Source organism: Brachyhypopomus gauderio, chromosome 12 (assembly GCF_052324685.1).
Source record: "Brachyhypopomus gauderio isolate BG-103 chromosome 12, BGAUD_0.2, whole genome shotgun sequence".
In the NCBI taxonomy this organism is placed as follows: Eukaryota; Metazoa; Chordata; class Actinopteri; order Gymnotiformes; family Hypopomidae; genus Brachyhypopomus; species Brachyhypopomus gauderio.
The window spans coordinates 17,734,566-17,757,189 of record NC_135222.1 but is presented as its reverse complement, the minus strand read 5'-3'; the positions used below and the strand labels follow the sequence as shown (position 1 = coordinate 17,757,189).

The 22,624-nt window shown below is 44.0% G+C and overlaps 1 protein-coding gene across 5 annotated transcripts in view; it reads right to left on the bottom strand.

Annotated features, from left to right (window-relative positions):
* Positions 1-301: 301 nt before the first annotated feature.
* The window catches only part of naaladl2 (N-acetylated alpha-linked acidic dipeptidase like 2), a 177,677-nt gene continuing 155,354 nt past the window's right edge, over positions 302-22,624 (bottom strand). For 4 of the 5 annotated variants that reach the window (XM_077023405.1, XM_077023403.1, XM_077023404.1 and 1 more), the window contains 3 exons: positions 13,274-13,367; positions 8,688-8,886; positions 302-2,369 (listed from right to left, as the gene is read on the bottom strand). In XM_077023405.1, coding sequence (XP_076879520.1) covers positions 2,183-2,369; positions 8,688-8,886; positions 13,274-13,367 — 480 coding nt within the window. In that variant the 3' untranslated portion in view covers positions 302-2,182. Of the gene's footprint in view, positions 2,370-8,687; positions 8,887-13,273; positions 13,368-20,526; positions 20,778-22,624 lie in introns of those variants that run through there. The other variant, XM_077023407.1, reaches the window with a different exon arrangement.

Genomic DNA, 22,624 nt, shown 5'->3' with positions numbered 1-22,624 from the left:
CTGCACAAATTTCTTTGGATTACTGCATTACATTTACAGGAAGACAATGAATTTCAGCTACACTATTTATTTATTTACGTACTTGTGACATTCAGCCTATATCAATCATTGTTCTTTGTTTTAGAGAGATCTTATTAGAGGCATCTAACAATTAAAAAGATCTTAATTGACATCCTGTTTAAGTTGGAAAATATTCAGTGTACTGCTGCTAGTACTTCAAGTGGTAAAACTTTCTCTGAATTGTTTCTTCTTTTGAACTAATGCTAATTAATTAAACTTCAAATAAATACAAACACAGCGATTAAAAACCTTGTGCACATTTTTTGGTCTTCGCATTTCAACAGCAAACACTGACAATAAAATATAAAATACACAAGTGAACAACATTGACATTGTTTGGAAGTTCTGGCTCTAAAAGCATGTCTGACTTTTTAAAGGCACATAAATAATTTAAAGCTTACGTTAAACTATATTCCCTGAATTGATTACTTCTAATTGGCCTGTTTATCATACTTAAAAGGCAAGTCAAGTATCAAGACTGAGAGACGTTAGTCCATGACCACTGTCCTCAGAGCCCAAGTCCTCCTGAAACATCTCAGAAACAGAGAGGCAGTGCAAATACATGAAAACAGTCTACAGACTGTAGAAGGTCAACATGCAGACATTAAAATGACGTGATCAAACTCTTCCTTTTACTGTATGAAGAAACACTTGAATAATTTTGTATAGACCATTTTGTTTGTAACAGGACCTGTAAGACGTACATGTATTTTCTCTACACAGATGTGTAATATCTAGACCTTCTAGTTCATGTGTTTTAACAGAGGATTATAGGAAATAAAAAGTTTAATTATTTTTGAGATAAATATAGAAGTTATTCAATCCATCAACGATGTGATTTCTTTCCATTCCACAAGCCTGGTTTGAGTGCAACCGCCTTGAGATGCTAACACAGGGGCTCACTAACACAGGGCTCATTAACACAAGCCTCACTAACACAGGGGCTCACTAACACAGGGCTCATTAACACAAGCCTCACTAACACAGGGGCTCACTAACACAGGGCTCACTAACACAGGGCTCACTAACACGAGGACTCACTAACACGAGGACTCACTAACACAAGGACTCACTAACACAGGGGCTCACTAACATAGCTCTCACTAACACAGGGGCTCACTAACACAGTGTTCACTTAGACAGGGCTTCACTAACAGGGGCTCACTAACATAGAGCTCACTAACACAGGGGCTCACTAACTCAGGGGCTCACTAACATAGAGCTTACTAACACAGGGGCTCACTAACACAGGAGCTCCCTATCATAGGGGCTCACTAACACAGGAGCTCACTAACATAGCTCTCACTAACACAGGGGTTCACTAACACAGGGGCTCACTAACACAGGGCTCACTAACACAGGGGTGAACTCACATATAGTCATGAATCATGCCTGTGAGATGAAGACATGCACCGTCATGATTGATCATAAGGCACAGCAGGAACACAGAAGCTGGTCCAGAACATTCTAGAGAGTGCTGTGTGTCTGTTGTCTTGTTCTCATTATGTGTTATATTAGTGCTCATGCGGCAGCTCACCGTGGTCTGAACGTCTGTGCTCAGCATCTCCTAATAGAGAAAACCTCTCATTTAAAAAAACATTAAAACTCAATTTTAAATCATAGAGGGGAAAATCATAAGCCTGCAGATACAGAAAACGAATGCAGGTCTATGTCACCCTGAGCAACATCCTCACTGCACCGTGGCCTCTGTGCGTCTATCCTGCTCATCTTGCAGGGCTGCGTCTTTCTTCTCTGCAGGCTATTCAGTTTGACCTTCCGTTGCCTCTGTCATTAATCTTACAGCCATGATATGTATTTAGGGCCTACAAAAGTGTAAGATGCTTCACATCGCAACCTTCAAGAATCTATAAACAGTTCAGACCTAATCCACATGTAGCACGCTCTCGCAGTCAGGTCCGTTCTGCGCACCTCAGAATCTGAAGCATCCCTTCCTCACGCTGAACATGCTAAATTACAGTACAGCATACACACACACACACACACACACACACACACACACACACAACAAAAACAGAGCATATCGAAACAAAACAAAAAGCATTGGTGCTGTCTACCGGTCTACCGGTCGAGTGCTTCGGTTATGTCTCTAAGTGCAACAGTTTCAATTTGAGTTCTCAGGGTCATTTTCAAATAGCTCAATTCCACTTTGTATGAGCCTTTCAGCAGAGCTGATACAACTGAACACCTGGGACAAAGATCGGTTTGCACTGGTGAGTTGAAGTTGCTCCTGCCCGGCCTTCAGTATGGCAAAGCCCGGTGTCTGCCTGTTCAGGCTATAGAGGATGTTCCTGTGATGGAGAACCAGACATGAAGTTAAAATAACATTTTATTTCCAATAATGTTCAGTTCTAATCTTTAAGGAAAAGTCAGTTACACTTTTGTAAACTGGAGAAATACACACTTGCTACTGATATTATGCTACTAAGATATTCAGCATGTTCTATTTAAAAACACTGCAAGTATTAAACATTTGTTGCACAAAAACAGGTTTTCAGAGGAAAATATTCTTCAAAAATTCACCACACCCACCACACACACCATTCAGGACACCCACCACACACACCATTCAGGACACCCACCACACCCACCACACACACCATTCAGGACACCCACCACACACACCATTCAGGACACCCACCACACACACCATTCAGGACACCCACCACACCCACCACACACACCATTCAGGACACCCACCACACACACCATTCAGGACACTCACCACACCCACCACACACACCATTCAGGACACCCACCACACACACCATTCAGGACACCCACCACACACACCATTCAGGACACCCACCACACCCACCACACACACCATTCAGGACACCCACCACACACACCATTCAGGACACCCACCACACACACCATTCAGGACACCCACCACACACACCATTCACCACACCCACCACACACACCATTCAGGACACCCACCACACACACCATTCAGGACACCCACCACACACACCATTCAGGACACCCACCACACCCACCACACACACCATTCAGGACACCCACCACACACACCATTCAGGACACCCACCACACCCACCACACACACCATTCAGGACACCCACCACACACACCATTCAGGACACCCACCACACACACCATTCAGGACACCCACCACTAGATTTTTTTACAGACACACTTGTTTAACACACTTCCAGCACACTGACAACACATTACACACACAAAAACACCCGCCATAGAAAATCACTGTCTGACAATGTTGGAGGACGGCAGAATGAATGAAGCTTAAAGCTGTTGACCTATAACTGAACATTTTGCAGGACAACAATAAGAAAATATGGTCTAGTTCTTCTTGGTTTTAGGCCACACATTGATTTCTTTTGGAGTTTGCTGTTTGAACTGTCTGCACACACCTAAGCAGAATAAATGAGCCCATTCTTTATCTGCGAAAAGGCTAGGCTTAGGTTTGGGATGGGTCTATGACCTTGACATACTGGACCTTATATAAGAATTGTCTAATTAACTCTCTCCTTGAAAGCCTACGTGAAGAAAAGGTCACTTGGAATTGCTAACTCAGTCAGTGCGTGAAGAGAAAAATCTCATATACCATTGGTACCATGTAGACATCTAACAAGTTCTGACTGCAATTTTGCTTTTCAAAGTCAAGAAAATAATCCAGTGCAACACGAGCAGTGTTTTAAATTAATTCCCCTACCATCTATCTCTGCCTTGTCTTATGATAATGTATTCTTGGCTTAGCACGTTAAAACACTGTAACCAAAGCTCCTTTATTGAGAAATCTCCAGGTAATCTCAGCGATATTGATTGCAGCAATCTCTGGCAAGCTAGCACTTAAAAAAAAAAGACAAAAAGCTCTTTAGCAGAGCACATACAAATTGAGTCACCCTTTCAGCCCTTTGTCAGTGTCTTCAGCACTGTGGTCTTAACTGTAGGAGTGAACCACTGAGAGGGCCTTGAGGCCCCAACACTCCTGTCCCTGTCAAGCACCTGCTCAGCTGACTCCCTCTGGAGCTAGGGTCAGGATTAAGGAGCTAGGGTCAGGATTAAGGAGCTAGGGTCAGGGTTAAGAAGCTAGGGTCAGGGTTAAGAAGCTAAGGTCGGGGTTAAGGAGCTAGGGTTAGGGTTAAGGAGCTAGGACTAGCATCTCTCTTTAGTTAATTAGTGCATTAGCATGTTCACCACCTTTGTGTTGTGGTTATCTCCCCATGTTCCTTGATGGAGTAGTGCCTTTCTGCTTGTTCGGTGTATGTGGGTCCATTCCAAAAGGCTGCCATTTAAATTAAAATCACAATTAAATTGATGTCACAATTTCTCCCTCCGTAGCTTTGCAGTATTAAATTGATGTCACAATTTCTCCCTCCGTAGCTTTGCAGTTTCCACATGACACCGCCTTATGCTTCTGTTTGTGGTTTATTGTCTCAGTCTGGTTTTGATAAACCTTGTTAAGGTTTCATTGTCATTGTTTTCACCTGTTCCTCATTATGCCTTTATTATCCACTATGCAAAAGTTTGTTGGGGTTTTCAGTAGTTTGCTGGAGTTTAGTTTGTTGGTATTTTTTATTTTGCCCTTTGTGTTCTTGCCTGTTTAATTCTGTGTTCAGTTCAGTTTTCATATTCTTGTTCTCTTGTGTGTTTTCTTAGTGATACCTCAGTGTCTGTTTGCTCCTTAGATAGCTCCACTTGTGTTTTCCTTCATTATGTATTCATGAACCCAGCCCCGGGTTTCCATTTGTCCTTGTAACAAACAGAATTTGACTTCACTCTTTCGTCCTGGTCTGTCCGCCTTCACTTGAGCAGAAACATACTCACTTCCTTCTTCTCATGCAGAGAGCAACACTGCTGACAAAGTTGCGGAGAGAGAAGACTGGAGCAGCACATCAACAATCTTGAAGGTGGATGGAGAAGATGTAGCCTGGAGGAGGAGGATAATGAGCATCACACCCATCATTAAGGTGCCTTGGCGAATGGTGATGGAGAACTTCTACAAAGGGACCATTCCATGTGGCCCCCCACATGAGTGACGGCCGGGGGACAGGTGTACCGGTGTTGCGGAGAGGACCTGCACAAGTCATGCACCTGAGCAGGCAAAGGAACAGGAGTTGTATTGTCTGGTGAGGGGCAACTGGCATCTGGAAAGACCAGGAAGGCAGGTCACCGCCATCACGGACGCTGACCCATCGCTGTTATGATCAGGGATGGTTCCTCGCACCTTGACCGGTCCACCATGGTTCAGAGGCAATGACTGTCTGACTTGCGTCCATTGCTGGAGGTGGACATTGCTGGGAGATAGCAGGCTCTGGCTGTGGTGGGGGGGGGGATTTCCTTATGATAGGTGGAGCCATGCATGACCTCAGGAAATGCTGAATTTAAAATAGAGACGTCAAGCTGTCAGCAGTGGTGAGCAATGGAATAGAGGCAGAGACCTTGTGCTCCCTAGCGCTGTGATCCCGGTTCCCCTCGGCCCTCTGGGGCACGCGGACGGCTCCAGGTGGGTGGACTGGCCTGAACATATGCTATGACACAGAGTTACATTGCTAAGGCACATCAAGCTAGCTGGGACACCCTCCCGATGCACGGTGAGCTGCACCACGTGTGGGAGACGGTAGTGTCTGGGTAGTGTGTTTGCTGCCATACGTGCCAAGCAGCCTGAGGAAGACTGTGCCAAACGCATTGATGGGCTGGGATGTACAATCTGTGCTGCAGGATGACACAGTGCCCTAAACGTCAGTGTCTAATTCTACAGCCGGCCCAAACTTCAGTGTTCGTGGTCAGTGAGCGCCTCTGCACTGTGAAAGAGCACCTAGATGATGTGGTGTGTCAGGTCTGTGCATGGGCCATCAGACTGGTATGGTCCATGTGGACCACCATCTCCCCCTGTACTGCCATGAGAGAAAGACCGGGTCGGGTCACAGATAACGTGGCCCTGAGAAAAGACAGGGCCTGCTGGCCAGGGTAGTTCACAGATTTGCAGATTTTTCTAGAAACAGATTAACTCTTGGCTGTTTAAATAATGTACATTATTTTTAAAAGATATACAATCATATGCTGGTGCATTTGTGCAGTGTAGTTTACACTTTTGCTACAACCTTTTTGAAGCAATAAAACAGATTATAAACAGTAATTAGAATAACTGTTTAAATCTTTAAAATTCTCAAATAAAAAGTATGCAGGACGCAAAATATTTCCTTTCAGCTGGTCTGAAAATAGCAACAACAAAAAACAATCCCATAATTTACATGGATTTCAGCCAGTCAAACACACTATCCTCCATTACTACCCATGTGAAAGTTGTGCCAGTGGTATTAATACATTTCTCAGAAATGGAAATTGATATGCTAGGATAATAAGGCACCAGATAACTGCCAAGGACAACATATGGTAGCTGGAGAGAATCATTACTTTGCGTTTTGGATGAAAATGTTTATACTTGACCTTGTTTGCACCTGGCACTGAGAGTTGAGCGAAGCTTTCACTGACAAACAAAAACAAAAATAAAACAAGACAACAACAAACTTTTCCTTCATATAGCCAATGTCACATGGACACGTGGGGTATCTGAAACAGTGCAGATGACCCAGATTTGGTACCTGAAAAAGCAACCCAAGTGTGCACTCACACACATACATATATATCCAAAGTAGATTCCAGGTGAGTGACTGCAGTCAACTTTGGAAAGATATGTAGAGATATTAAAATATATACTGACATACACAAGGTTTCCAAAGAAACTTTGTTATTAACTTTGTGGTCTGTACTACAATTTTTAATATTGTATATGTACCAAAATTCTATATCTTTATACTGAATTAATAATGTGTAAAAATAGGATTTTTGTCCTTGATATTATCAACACCAACTCAGTCTCATACAGATGCATCGTGAATCAGTTATTTAACAAAATAAAGCCCTGTAAACCTTTGTAGCCACCATTACCTGGGTTTCACAATCCAGATTGGATATGGAATTTATACAGCTGAATATTGTTTGATAAGTATTAGGATTTTAAATTATAAACGTAAAAGTAGGTGGAAAAGTATATACAGTATATAGCTTATATTGCATGGAAAGCAAAACACCAGTATATACCAAGAAAAGATAAATAAAATAAATCTAAAAGAAAGTATAAAATAGAGAAAATATTGAAGGCTTTCACTGGCAATCCTGTCTGCAGTGAATATATTTCAGAAAAACTGGCAGACCTGGGTAGCCACCCACCCTAGACCACAGAGTAGTCACCCACCCTAGACCACAGAGTAGTCACCCACCCTAGACCACAGAGTAGCCACCCACCCTAGACCACAGAGTATTCACCCACCCTAGACCACAGAGTAGTCACCCACCCTAGACCACAGAGTAGTCACCCACCCTAGACCACATAGTAGTTACCCACCCTAGACCACAGAGTATTCACCCACCCTAGACCACAGAGTAGTCACCCACCCTAGACCACAGAGTATTCACCCACCCTAGACCACAGAGTAGTCACCCACCCTAGACCACAGTGTAGCCACCCACCCTAGACCACAGAGTAGCCACCCACCCTAGACCACAGAGTAGTCACTCACCCTAGACCACAGAGTAGTCACCCACCCTAGACCACAGAGTAGCCACCCACCCTAGACCACAGAGTAGTCACCCACCCTAGACCACAGAGTAGTCACCCACCCTAGACCACAGAGTAGTCACCCACCCTAGACCACAGAGTAGTCACCCACCCTAGACCACAGAGTAGTCACCCACCCTAGACCACAGAGTAGTTACCCACCCTAGACCACAGAGTAGTCACCCACTCTGGACCACAGAGTAGTCACCCACCCTAGACCACATAGTAGTCACCCACCCTAGACCACATAGTAGTCACCCACCCTAGACCACAGAGTAGTCACCCACCCTAGACCACAGAGTAGTCACCCACCCTAGACCACATAGTAGTCACCCACCCTAGACCACATAGTAGTCACCCACCCTAGACCACATAGTAGTTACCCACCCTAGACCACATAGTAGTCACCCACCCTAGACCACATAGTAGTTACCCACCCTAGACCACATAGTAGTCACCCACCCTAGACCACATAGTAGTCACCCACCCTAGAGCACAGATTAGCCACCCACCCTAGACCACAGAGTAGTTACCCACCCTAGACCACAGAGTAGTCACCCACCCTAGACCACAGAGTAGTCACTCACCCTAGACCACAGAGTAGCCACCCACCCTAGACCACAGAGTAGTCACCCACCCTAGACCACAGAGTAGTCACCCACCCTAGACCACAGAGTAGTCACCCACCCTAGACCACAGAGTAGTCACCCACCCTAGACCACAGGTAAGTGATTTTTTATTTCTTTTTTATCTCACAAAAAAAACTTCTGTCTGTATCAACTTACAGACCGTGGTTGTGTGTTTTTTCTAAATACCCAGCAAATTTAATGATGTATTCTGTTATTTAATTTAAAGTATACACAACCTCTACAGAAACATAAGAACATAAAAAAAAATTTGTACCAGGGTCGGAAACCAGGAAATAGGAAAGTAATATTGAAGTGTAAGACTGAGGATATTGGTGTGTGTGTTAGAGTCTACATGTGGACTGGTCAGAGTGTACCTTGAGAAGCCAGGTGGTGGGCTGGGGACGAGGAAGGCTTTCTCCAGATCACGCAAGACGTCATTCAGCATGCGCATGTGGGAAGGGTCACGCTCTCGGGGGTCATTGGCAGGGCGCATGAGCTCAGACTGAAAGAAGGAGGATTTTTCCCTCAAAGAAGCAGCAGCAGAGATGAGATCACGTGTGCCTAAAGGGTCATCTGCAAAGAGAGAGATGAGATCACGTGTGCCTAAAGGGTCATCTGCAAAGAGAGAGAGACAGAGACTGAGAGAGAGAGACAGAGAGAGGGATAGACAGAGGATGAAGAAAAGAGAAAAGGTAAGAGAGTGATAGAGAAAGGAAGAGAAAGAGGTGGGAAGGAAGTGAATCAATCCAGCAGCTCCTTCCGTCATCCCACAATCCTGCGCATCTCAGATCCTGTCATCCCGCAACGCTCTGCATCTCAGACTCTGTCAGTCCGGCATTATGTCCCATAAACACTCACGCTTGATCAGATAACTCACTGCTTTCAGCACGCTTCAGTGCACACCATTTCTGTCTCCCCATCTATTTACCATCTATTATCTTGACAGTATTTAAACTTTTCAGCTGCAACAATGTGATGAGTAAAATTTGAAATTAAAAGCTATAAATGTGTTGAAAGTGTCCCAGCAGTGTGATCACACCCAGACCACGGCGCTCACAGGCTTTTATCCAATTTCCCTCCATCTGCTCAGCCATTACAGATCCCGCCATTTCCCCCTGGTGCTGTGTGTCCCTCGCCGCTGCAGTCGACCAGCGTGACAACATAAGTGTGGAGCCCAAAACGTAGTCTTTCCAAACCAAACAGGCGAACCCTAATTCACTACCGTGACAAGCGAGTCTAACAAGCCCTCTTTCACAGACCACAGCCTTCATACAAACAGTTCAAAACACCAGTGTATTCGCGTTAACCAACAAACAAGTTTTGCCTCAGTGCAAGTTATTAGCATGTTTCCAATATAATGTGTAAGTATATTGTACACAAACAAGCCAGTCATACAGAGTTAAGGCAGATCAGAGCTTTAGACTCCTGGAGGCCTTTGACCACTGATTCACACAGCAGCATCTAAACATTCTTCTACACCGGAGCGATTTCGGTGATTGTGTGTGTGTGTGTGTGTGTGTGTGTGTGTGTGTGAGATCAGCCATGGCAGTAGTCACGCAGGTTGTTGAAGCAATGCTGTGACCACAACCAAATCAAAATGCAACACGCTGTTTACAACTTGACTGCGCTGTGCATCAATTATGGAACACCAGTCTGAATTATTATACAATAATCATAACAATGATTCAGTCTGGCCTGTTGTAATGGGCTCATGACATATGAGCAGACAGACTGCAGAGCTACAGCAAGCACCGCTGAATGAGAAGATTTGATAGAAAGGAAAATGTATCTAATTTTTTAAAATCATGAATAAATAACCATGTACCTAATTAACCAAGTACTGTAAATACATATCTTGATGATGACATTTATGGCATTAGTGTTGCTTCTTGGAGTTGTGTCTGTTTTCAGTGTCTAAGGAATTCAGATTGTGTTCTGTTTGGAAGTAATTAACCTTGGCCACTGTCAGACACAGAGCGGGAGGGTTGGGGAGGGTGGGTGGTTCTCCGCGTGCGTGTGGAAGCCGGGGCTTCAGAGGCGTGGTGGCGTGAAGAGCATGACTGCTGGCCACTGGAGAACGCTGGGTACCAGTCACCGAAGGAGAGCGAGTGAGCGTGGATAAATATAGTGAAAGAAGCCACAGAATTGCTCGTACAGGCCGCGTGCCTCCCTCTGTAGGGAGAACGGTGCTTATGAAATATGTGGGAGGACGGCTGTAATCTATCACCCGTCCTGACACGGAGGGACGTGGAGGGACGGGGACAGGGGGGACAGGGGGACTGGCGGCAGCCCAGAACAGCTTTACACTTAACAAATGGAGGAGGAGCGGAAGCCACGGCCTGCAGGCTCACTCCCACGCAGCGCGAGGAGGTGCTGGAGGAGCCCGGCCAAGGACGCGGGCGGGGGTGAGGGGGAGGGGAGGTGTTGGGGGAGGGAGGGGGTGGAGGGGAGGGGTTTGGGGAGGGAGGGGGTGGAGGGGTTTGGGGAGGGGAGGGGTTTGGGGAGGGAGGGGGTGGAGGGGAGGGGTTTGGGGAGGGAGGGGGCGCAGACCACAGCGCAGCCAGTCGGCCTGTCCGCTGAAGAGAGTGGCTCGGAGTGCGCATGGCAGCTCTGAAGAGGAGCGAGAGTGCTCGTGTCCTTTGGTGCCGCAAGGACGGTGTTATCTCACTCTTCAACGCCGGCCGCACACCTGCCACTTCCTCCCAACACACACACACCTGCCACTTCCTCCCAACACACACCTGCCACTTCCTCCCAACACACACCTGCCACTTCCTCCCAACACACACCTGCCACTTCCTCCCAACACACACCTGCCACTTCCTCCCAACACACACACACCTGCCACTTCCTCCCAACACACACACACCTGCCACTTCCTCCCAACACACACACACCTGCCACTTCCTCCCAACACACACACACACCTGCCACTTCCTCCCAACACACACACACCTGCCACTTCCTCCCAACACACACATGCCTTTTCTGCTTAAACACACCTGCCTCACCAAGGCGAGGGTGAATTCCTAATAAGCTGAATCAGGAGTAAATAAACAACAAAAGTAAAAAATCAAGAAAAGCGTTACCCAAGAAAATGTTAACACTGCAAACACACTGCAGCCAAATCCCTTTCTAACCAAAACAGGCAAATAACTCTTTCAGATTCCAAAATGCTCCCACGTCTCTAAAATACAAACAGCACCCATGTGAATGATTTAACCACACACAGAGCATATTGCTGGAATCTCATGTACCATTTGATCAACGGAAGCAGCATGCAGTCACATCTGAACTGAGACATAGCCGAGCTGTCTTCACTTCTCCCAGTCCTCTTGCCCACATATTTATTTTGGCCAAAGATATGTGTCTTTTATTAGTCTTTGTGGTCAAATCTAAACATCTGAGTTGTGTGAGAGGTGGTTATTCTGGCTAGTCATGTACCTTAGTACCGGCTGAGGAAACCTATCACATAATGCTGTCACTGGATTTCATGTAAGGATGTTTGAAAGACTCCATGTGGATCCCTCAGGGTCAAACAACCCTTATTATGAGCTTTCAGCGAGCCCACCAGGATTAAAGGGAATGGCGGTAATGAACCAATACAAGTGTAGGAGCCCTGACACTCAGCACCCTCATACATTATACTGCATCCTGCCTGCGTAGCTGCACTGTGTGTGTGTGTGTGTGTGTGTGTGTGTGTGTGTGTGTTCACACATGTGTATGTAGCAGGTGGGTGTGTGTGTAATATGGGGGTGGGGGTTGATATATTAATACTGTACAGCTTTATGGCCTTCCTGACTGTCTGCTTGAGACAGGATTATGTGGCAATTATGCACCTCACCTGTCCTGTGCCAGGTCTGTATGAATATTTAACGTCAGAGAATAGTGGGGCAGCAGCCTGAGAGAGAGAGAGAGAGAGAGAGAGAGAGAGAGAGAGAGAGAGAGAGAGAGAGAGAGAGAGAGAGAGAGAGAGAGAGAGAGAGAGATCAGAGAAGAGGAGAAAGAGATGAGAGAAAGATGAGAGAGTCCGAGGGAGAGAGAGTAGGTAGAGTGTGTCAGAGGGAGAGAGAGAAACTGAGAGAAAGAAAGGGAGGGAGAGGGAAGAGAGAGAGGCAAGTATGAGACAGAAAGAAAGTAAATCAGAGGGAGAGAGATAGGAAAGAGAGATAGAAGGAGAAAGAGGTGGAAGGAAAGAGAGAGAGAGAGAGAGAGAGAGAGAGAGAGAGAGAGAGCATACTCAGGGAGGCTCTTTCTACATTACTCTGTGTGCAGAATGAGAGGTGACACTAACAGATACCCGAGGGCACTCGAATAATAATGCAGCTTTATTGGACTCTGCAGAAATTCAGAGCAGCGAGTCTCTAAAAGGGTAGAGGACAGTCACAAATGAAAGGTGTGCTGGCATCGGGAGCTGATTACCACTCCTGGCTTCCTCCTGATGAAGTTGTCAAACGATTAAACATTCACCTCCCTTTCATTCTCTGCTGTTTTGGTGACTAAGTCGAATCTAAGAGTCCCTTTGCTAAGGAAATAAATGACTATTACATCTGATAACCCAGCTCTTCTGGAATGACAGGAACCAGGAGGAATTGCCGTGGCCACTCCTCTTTCACCGCATGATGTGTGGTGAGATGGATCAATATGTGCACCAAAACAAGCGATCTGTTAGGTCATCAGCATGGTCCCGCATACACCCCACCGCAACCTTACACACCATCAAAACCAGGAGAACACACACCATCCCGAACTGCGTCCAGTCCCTATGGCAACCGGGTATATTCATGAGTATTGATGCAAAAATGGCCCACGTTTTGCGTAGCGGCTGAGCTGAGCAGGCAGAGCTGTGCTTTTGTGAGGATTTCAGGATCTAAAAACGCTTCTTCTACAAGCTTGTCCTACAGAATTCAAACCAAAATAACATGCAGAAATAGACTGAGGTTCTTGGCAGTTACATTACCTTTGAGCTTCTTCTGAATGTCCAGTGCGATGTCGAGGGGGCAGAATGGAAGCACGGGGTCAGTAGCGAGTCGCAGGATGGCCTCAGCTGTCATCTAGATCAATAGAAGAACAAACATAACAACATAATAACAACTGTCTGGATGGCAGACGAGCTCTTATTTTTGCAGCCTTTGAAATGATGAAAGCACATCAATAAAAACACACACACACACGCACACACACACACACGCATACACACACACACACACACACACACACACACTTTTGCCAGGAAGATGGCTACTCTCTGGCTCCTTCTGCACACACAAGTGATTCCAGAGGAGGGAATTTGGTCTTTCTGCTCTTGCATGGTCGCCATTTTGCTCCTGTAACTCAGACAAAGGTCTGAACTGGAGGTGTGGCACACTGGGCTGGGTGTTCTTCCTTTGTTCGCCCTCAACATGAGGTCAGGCTCAGGGTCAGGGTCAGGGTCAGGGTCAGGGTCACCAGGGTCAGGCTCAGGGTCACCAGGGTCAGCTGCTGTAGGGATCTCTTTCTCTGCATCGTGGGGATATCTGTTCCTGGAAACGTAGTCACCTGCTGAGCAATGAGCACTTCACAGGACAGGTAGGACACGTGGAGTCGAGAGAAGTACACGCGCAGGGGACGTAGGGGACACAAGAGCATCCCTGGCTTCTGTAGCACTTCTGACCTCACTGCACCTGAGTCGTCTGTGGGTCTAGCTGTATGTGTGCAAGTGTTTGTGATCTATTCACAGCTTCATCTGGTCAACCCTACTAGTCCTAGTAGTGCAATACAAATACAGAAACTACTCTTTTAAGAGGAACACCCACTCAAAGGTATACAGGTATAAAGATATACAGATTTAAAGGTATACAGGTATAAAGATATCAGTAGCGAACCGTGACCTTTAAACCTGGGCCCGCTACGCCCCCCTCCCCCCCGAAATTTTTTTTTTCCTTTCTTAATAAACTAAATAAAGAAAAACTGAGACGACAGTACAGCTTTAAAAACGCAATAAACAATAATATCTGTACTAGATAACATCTTAAGCAAAATAAGTTTCCAAACAAAATAAGGTTCACAGCTCCGTGGTTCTCGGAAGCGGAATATGTAAACAACGCGCACGAGGACGTCAAAGGGATGAATTGAAACTAGCTAGCGATGGTGCTAACGACAGCTAGCGTCGCCACAGCGGGCGGAAATTATCATACAGTTAAGCCCGCCCACTAAGAGAGAAGATATGATTGGTCAATTTTGCTGTCATTTGAAACTGGTATTGCGTTGAATTATAACTGCCAGGCCCTCTGTAAACGAACAGCGGGCATCACAGTCCTGATAGGGGGAGACACAGGCTCACAGGCTTCCACTCAACCCCTCACCTTCCAACACAGATTGAATAGACACGGGTGAATATTTTATTTGCTTATATTTTTGTAATTGTTTAGATGTCGAATGTCAAACTGTAAGTAGATAAAATAAAATTGGATAATTATATATATAATGCTTTAAGAATATTTTAGGCCCTCTGAGAGGGCGTAGAGGGCCCTGACGGTTCCCCACTGAAAGATATACAGGTTTAAATGTATACAGGTATAAAGGTATTGTAGTCTTTGTGAAGATCACCCCTACAGTGAAGCACCCCGCATCCACAATGATGACCACACACAAAGTGAATACCACACTCACAGTAAAGACCAATCCCTCAGTGAGGAACCCCACACTCGCAGTGAAGAAACCCACACCCACAATGAAAACCCCCACACCAACAAACCCACGGCGAGGAAGTGACACCCCACACTCACAGTGAAGTACCCTACATCCACAGTGAGGAACCCTACACCCACAGTGAAGTACCCTACACCTACAGTGAAGTACCCTACACCCACAGTAAAGAACCCTACACCTACATTGAAGTACCCTACACCTACATTGAAGTACCCTACACCCACAGTGAAGAACCCTACACCTACATTGAAGTACCCTACACCCACAGTAAAGAACCCTACACCCACAGTAAAGAACCCTACACCCACAGTGAAGTACCCTACACCCACAGTGAAGTACCCTACACCAACAGTGAGGAACCCTACACCCAAAGTGAAGTACCCTACACCCACAGTGAAGTACCCTACACCCACAGTGAAGTACCCTACACCTACATTGAAGTACCCTACACCCACAGTGAAGAACCCTACACCTACATTGAAGTACCCTACACCCACAGTGAAGAACCCTACACCTACATTGAAGTACCCTACACCCACAGTAAAGAACCCTACACCCACAGTGAAGTACCCTACACCCACAGTAAAGAACCCTACACCCACAGTGAAGTACCCTATACCCACAGTGAGGAACCCTACACCCACAGTGAAGTACCCTACACCCACAGTGAAGTACCCTACACCTACATTGAAGTACCCTACACCCACAGTAAAGAACCCTACACCTACATTGAAGTACCCTACACCCACAGTGAAGTACCCTACACCCACAGTGAAGTACCCTACACCCACAGTGAAGTACCCTACACCTACATTGAAGTACCCTACACCCACAGTAAAGAACCCTACACCTACATTGAAGTACCCTACACCCACAGTAAAGAACCCTACACCTACAGTGAAGTACCCTACACCTACAGTGAAGTACCCTACACCCACAGTGAAGTACCCTACACCCACAGTGAAGTACCCTACACCCACAGTGAAGTACCCTACACCCACAGTGAAGCGTGGTACAAGTAGCATTATGCTTTGGGCTTGTTTTTCTTCAGCTGGAACTAGGGCTTTAGTCGAGGTGGAGGGAATTATAACCACTTCCAATTATCTTTGAGATGTGCTCAAAACCTTCAAGCCTCTATTAAAAAGCTGAAGAGTAATTTCACCTTTCAGCATGAGCACGACCCAAATCATCAAGAGAAGAACAGCTTCATGAGAACACGACTCAAAACATATCTCCGCATCAAGAGAAGAGCAGCTTCACAAGAAGATCAACATTTTGGAAGGGCTCAGCCAGAGCCTAAACCTGAATACCACTGCAGCGAATATTAGAAAAGAAAAGAAAAGAAAAGAAAAGAAAGATGTGCACAGCAGTCCTCCCCTCCCAGTCCTCCCAGTCCACCCAGTCCACCCAGTCCAACAGATCTGGAGTACTTTTGCAAGGCAGAGCAGGCAAAGATCGTCACATCAAGATATGCTATGCTGATAAGACTCCTTCCCCAAAAGACTGAGCACTGATATTAAATCAAGGTAGTTTGATAAAATATTAAGGGTGTGCGGAATTATGTGATTATCTAACTCGCATAAACGAGTCATCGTGAGGTTGTAGGCTTTTAATATTCACTCCCCCGCTCAAAGAATTGAGTTAGATTTTTTACTTGAATTACACAGATTATAGGTCACGTTAAAGGTGGAAAACGCTTTTTTATACAAACCTGGCATTTTAACAGGGTTGTGTATACTTTTCATATCCACTGTACATATTTTACTACTTTCCTAGATTTATGCCAAAGCATTCTTTTACAACATATTAAATCACTATTAGTTAATTTAATTACAGGGAAAAGATTTATGTGTTGATTCGAGTTGAGTAAAAATACTAGAGAATGTAGATATGAGGTCATCAGTAAAAACAACAAAAACATGAATTTCTTATATTTTGGGAATTGTATATTTAGAATTGGTCTGAATGTCCTTCCTTAAGAAGGGGCAGAGAGATGTCATGTGACCTGGATGAGGGGAGACGGATGAGGATACTATTGCTATGGAAAGCAATGTGTGACATTTCATGACTGGAAAAAAAAAAAAACAGATTTGTGAAGAAGCAACATTGGACACTGAGTGGCTGTGACGTGCTGTCATGTTTACTGCTGCAGTGATGGACAAGCACTGTGTCACACTGAGAAACATTTTTGCTGTTGATGAGCACAACTGAAGCCATTAGCACAGTCTTCCCCATCTGACGCCAGCATGTAAATCTACAGAACGTCAACAGAAATGACAAAATATCTGCACATTCACAAATATCACTGTGAATGAAACACAGGCAGGGTAATAGCTTTAGCATCGGGTACACACCAGCTGTGTGTACAAAGTTTTTAAGTGATTTGCCTTCTTTGCCTTCCAAGAAAATCTATTTGTGTGTGTGTGTGTGTGTGTGTGTGTGTGTGTGTGTGTGTGTGTGTGTGTGTGTGTGTGTGTTTCTGCCTGGCCAGACCACTGCGGAACCCCACAGGGCTGTGCAGGGAATGAATGGGAGTCTAACGCACCTTTTTTTTAAGAATTTGGTACTCACTGACACCAGAGGGCTGTCTAGGAGTAGCTTAATCAGACCGACGGCCTGCTGAACACTAACTCACCAGCACACAGACGCAGGAGACAGAGAGACAGACAGGCGGACAGACAGCAGGGTTCCACTAAGCATCTTCATTTTGTCTGTCGTGTCTTATCTTCTTCGACTTTTGGAGGTCATCGCTTTCACTGCATCTGGAGATGTTAATGTTGTTTAATACTGGAGATGTTGGTGATGTTTAATACTGGAGATGTTGGTGATGTTTAATGCTGGAGATGTTGGTGTGTTTAATACTGGAGATGTTGGTGATGTTTAATATTGGAGATGTTCGTGATGTTTAATACTGGAGATGTTGGTGATGTTTAATACTGGAGATGTTGGTGATGTTTAATGTTGGAGATGTTGGTGTGTTTAATATTGGAGATGTTTGTGATGTTTAATACTGGAGATGTTGGTGATGTTTAATACTGGAGATGTTGGTGAAGTTTAATATTGGAGATGTTTGTGATGTTTAATATTGGAGATGTTCGTGATTTTTAATACTCAAGATGTTCGTGATGTTTAATACTGGAGATGTTGGTGATGTTTAATATTGGAGATGTTCGTGATGTTTAATATTGGAGATGTTCGTGATGTTTAATACTGGAGATGTTCGCGATGTTTAACATTGGAGATGTTGGTGATGTTTAATGTTGGAGATGTTGGTGTGTTTAATATTGGAGATGTTTGTGATGTTTAATACTGGAGATGTTGGCGTTGTTTAATACTGGAGATGTTTGTGATGTTTAATACTGGAGATGTTGGTGATGTTTAATACTGGAAATGTTTATGTGTTTAATACTGGAGATGGTGTTTTTAAGGCAATAGCTGCACTGTCTGAGGTGTGTCTAAGTGTCTATGTCCACATACACGTCAGTGGCAGAATGTCCAAACACAGACAAAGACATCAGCACCAATTTAGTCTCAAATGTGCAAGTACAGAAATCCTCATCTGGTAGGTGTTTATTAATTATTGACTTTTAGGTTAATCTTGAGGTGCTATTGGATGAACCAAATTAATGTCTTTTAGTCACAAACTGCTATAAGATCCTTTTGGGTTTTGTTTTTTACCGCTATGCCACTAGACAATGTTTAGCCTCATAACAAATGTAAAGGCTCTAGTGCATGTATGCTGTGTCTCAGGCATAGATAAATCTAACAAATACACTCATAAGCACATGAGTTCACTTAAACTTATATTTCTAAAAATAAGGTTCAGTCTTAGATTCTTTCTGGTGTGATTTTTTTTGTCTAATTAACATGCGTAGCTTGTGTCTAAGCTCCGCCCCCTTCCCAAATCAAAGCAGTCTTTGTAGCTCCTGATTTAGCAAGAAGCTTTTTTTGTACAATTCAGCAAACACACACCAAGATGAAAGGGTACAAAAGACATTAATTATGCTGTCCCAAAGTGTCCCTCATAAACAAACATAAGGTAAGACTCACTGAAGCAAAAGCATGTGAATTTTAGGTGAATACTGAAAACAGGGTAAGAAGGGTCTGTGCTTGAAACAAAATCTGGCACAGTATATACAGGCATTTATAATGACCAAGTGCTACTGTATCATCTCCACTAGTCAGTGCTGTGCTCTGGAAATGAATTCGAACAAAATCCTGACAAATTAGCTGAAGAGATAGAAACAAAGACACAAGCAGTTGTCTACACATGATTAACTGAACTGAAATAGTCTTGAAATTATAATTAGCTGATAATGACAAGCATGTAGAAAGGAAACAGTTTGAATATCTAAACATACAGCACAACTGCCCAGTGTTGTTTAGGGAAACAAACATAATCAGAATCAAAATCATGCACAATACTTATTTAGCAAGAGGATAAATATTCTGGCAACAGGAATCGTTGAGCAAAAGTTACAGTGTTCAAGGAAATTCTGCAAGATGGTTGTAGCTGTAAATCTGGTAAAATGGTTCTATATCTGTAGCTGTAAATACTGTAAGATGATTCTATAGCTGTAGCTGTAAATCCTGTAAGATGATTCTATAGCTGTAGCTGAAAACCTGTAAGATGCTTCTGTAGCTGTAGCTGTAAACCCTGTAAGATGATTCTATAGCTGTAGCTGTAAATCCTGTAAGATGGTTCTGTAGCTGTAGCTGTAAATCCTGTAAGATGATTATATAGCTGTAGCTGTAAATCCTGTAAGATGGTTCTGTAGCTGTAGCTGTAAATCCTGTAAGATGATTATATAGCTGTAGCTGTAAATCCTGTAAGATGGTTCTGTATCTGTAGCTGTAAATCCTGTAAGATGGTTCTGTAGCTGTAGCTGTAAATCCTGTAAGATGATTATATAGCTGTAGCTGTAAATCCTGTAAGATGGTTCTGTATCTGTAGCTGTAAATCCTGTAAGATGGTTCTGTAGCTGTAGCTGTAAATCCTGTAAGATGATTCTATAGCTGTAGCTGTAAATCCTGTAAGATGGTTCTGTAGCTGTAGCTGTAAATCCTGTAAGATGATTATATAGCTGTAGCTGTAAATCCTGTAAGATGGTTCTGTAGATGTAAACTGCTTTACATTCGAATGACTGCTGGGGATACGTTATGTTCATGAAGACTAACACTTTTTGATCTTTTGGGGTTTTGCAGCTACAATGCTGAAGTTTTTAAGGGCTGTAAAAGTAATTCCACATCACAGACAAAGCGAGGTAGTATAGCAGCTCACCCTGTGAATGTGGAGGTGGAGGTGGAGGTTGTGCTATTAGACTTTGTCATTTCACTGAGCACAGTGTGCCTGTTGAATGCAGTTTTAATACACATTTACTTTACTGATCATTCAAGCTAAGGCAGGCTTCTAGAATATGGCATATCAGGGAAACCGTGAGGAAGAGCCCTCCTTGTGATCTCTGCCGTAGTTCGAAAATTATTGAGTAGAGAAAGCATATTACAGTGTTGTAACCACTATTTTATTCAATCAGTCAGAAACCATGTGACAGTGCTGTCATTCAAGCCAGAGTGACAGATTACACCCATATCAGCATTACAAATGAGACATGGCATATAATATAATCACGTCACTCACTGAAAGCAGAGAGAAAAAGAAACACAAAAACATGAGACACTGCCAATGGGCTGGAGCTGGCAGGGGGTGGGTGGAGCTGGCAGGGGGTGGGCGGAGCTGGCAGGGGGTAGGCGGAGCTGGCAGGGGGTAGGCGGAGCTGGCAGGGGGTAAAATAAAGAGAAATACTTCAAGATAGGCATCTGGCAGATGCAGGGACCAATTAAGCTTAACCTTACAAGCCCACAGTATTACATCCAACACAGACATGTTTTTTTATTATTAAACACTAATTAAGGCATCACATATGTTTCCTAACAGTACAGGTGTTCAATACGCTTGGACTGAAAAGATGCACAACTGATCCATAAACCGCGGATAGGAAATCTGTTGTTTACTGTAATCCCACAGAGAACGTCCAAGAATGAGGCATCTCAGAAATGATAAACACCATGTAGCTTGACTTAATACAACACTTCACAAATAGCTGAATCAGTTCTGAGAGTGAGAGAACCACGAGTATTTACAGACTGAGACTGAGATAATGAACCATGAGTACTTACAGTCTGAAACTGAGATAATGAGCCATGAGTACTTACAGTCTGAGACTGAGATAATGAACCATGAGTACTTACAGTCTGAAACTGAGATAATGAGCCATGAGTACTTACAGTCTGAAACTGAGATAATGAACCATGAGTACTTACAGTCTGAAACTGAGATAATGAACCATGAGTACTTACAGTCTGAAACTGAGATAATAAGCCATGAGTACTTACAGTCTGAGACTGAGATAATGAACCATGAGTACTTACAGTCTGAAACTGAGATAATAAGCCATGAGTACTTACAGTCTGAGACTGAGATAATGAACCATGAGTACTTACAGTCTGTGACTGAGATAATGAACCATGAGTACTTACAGTCTGAAACTGAGATAATAAGCCATGAGTACTTACAGTCTGAGACTGAGATAATGAGCCATGAGTACTTACAGTCTGTGACTGAGATAATGAACCATGAGTACTTACAGTCTGAGACTGAGATAATGAGCCATGAGTACTTACAGTCTGTGACTGAGATAATGAGCTATGAGTACTTACAGTCTGAGACTGAGATAATGAGCTATGAGTATACTTACAGTCTGAGACTGAGATAATGAACCATGAGTACTTACAGTCTGAGACTGAGATAATGAGCCATGAGTACTTGCAGTTTGAAACTGAAATAATGAGCCATGAGTACTTGCAGTCTGAGACTGAGATAATGAGCCAAGAGTACTTATAGTCTGAGACTAAGATAATGAATCATGAGTACCTACAAATTGAGACTGAGATAATGAGCAATGAGTACTTACAGTCTGAGACCAAGATAATGAAGCCTGAGACTTAGAGCTATAGTTATAGCCTTTAATTAAAAACCAAATACATACAATAAAATAATGCACCTGCAGAAAGGTTTATAGATATTTAAAGGCTAAAGAAGTCTGCAATCAACAATGTTGCAGAGAATTAAGCTGAATCTCTGAAGCCCGGTCGAAGCTTCTGTCCTTGGTCTGCTTCCCCATGGAGGCCAGCACTCAACCAGATCAAATACACTGTGATGGTTCTGCCACAAATACGGGCCATGGCCAGAATCTGAGCTTGTGCACAGCAGAGGAAGTTTGGCACATATTGCAGTGTTCTGCCAAAACACACACTAGCAACACCTCACACTGTAAACCCGAACAGTATTGTTAACTTATACTCTTTATTGGTATAACACTCAAATCTTGTTATTTAGTTAACCCAGCATTAAGGTTTTGCGTTGTCTTAACTTTTTGTTATGTTTTAAGTTTAAATGAGTACATATTTTTGAGTAATGACTGTCACTAACATTATAATTTATGAGTTTCCAAAGTCACGCAGCGTCTGACGTCACCAACATGCCCGGTGTCCCGGATTTACTTTTTACAGTGGTCACAATGGCGGTGCGTCATGGCCTTGTGGTTAGGGAACTGGTCTTGTG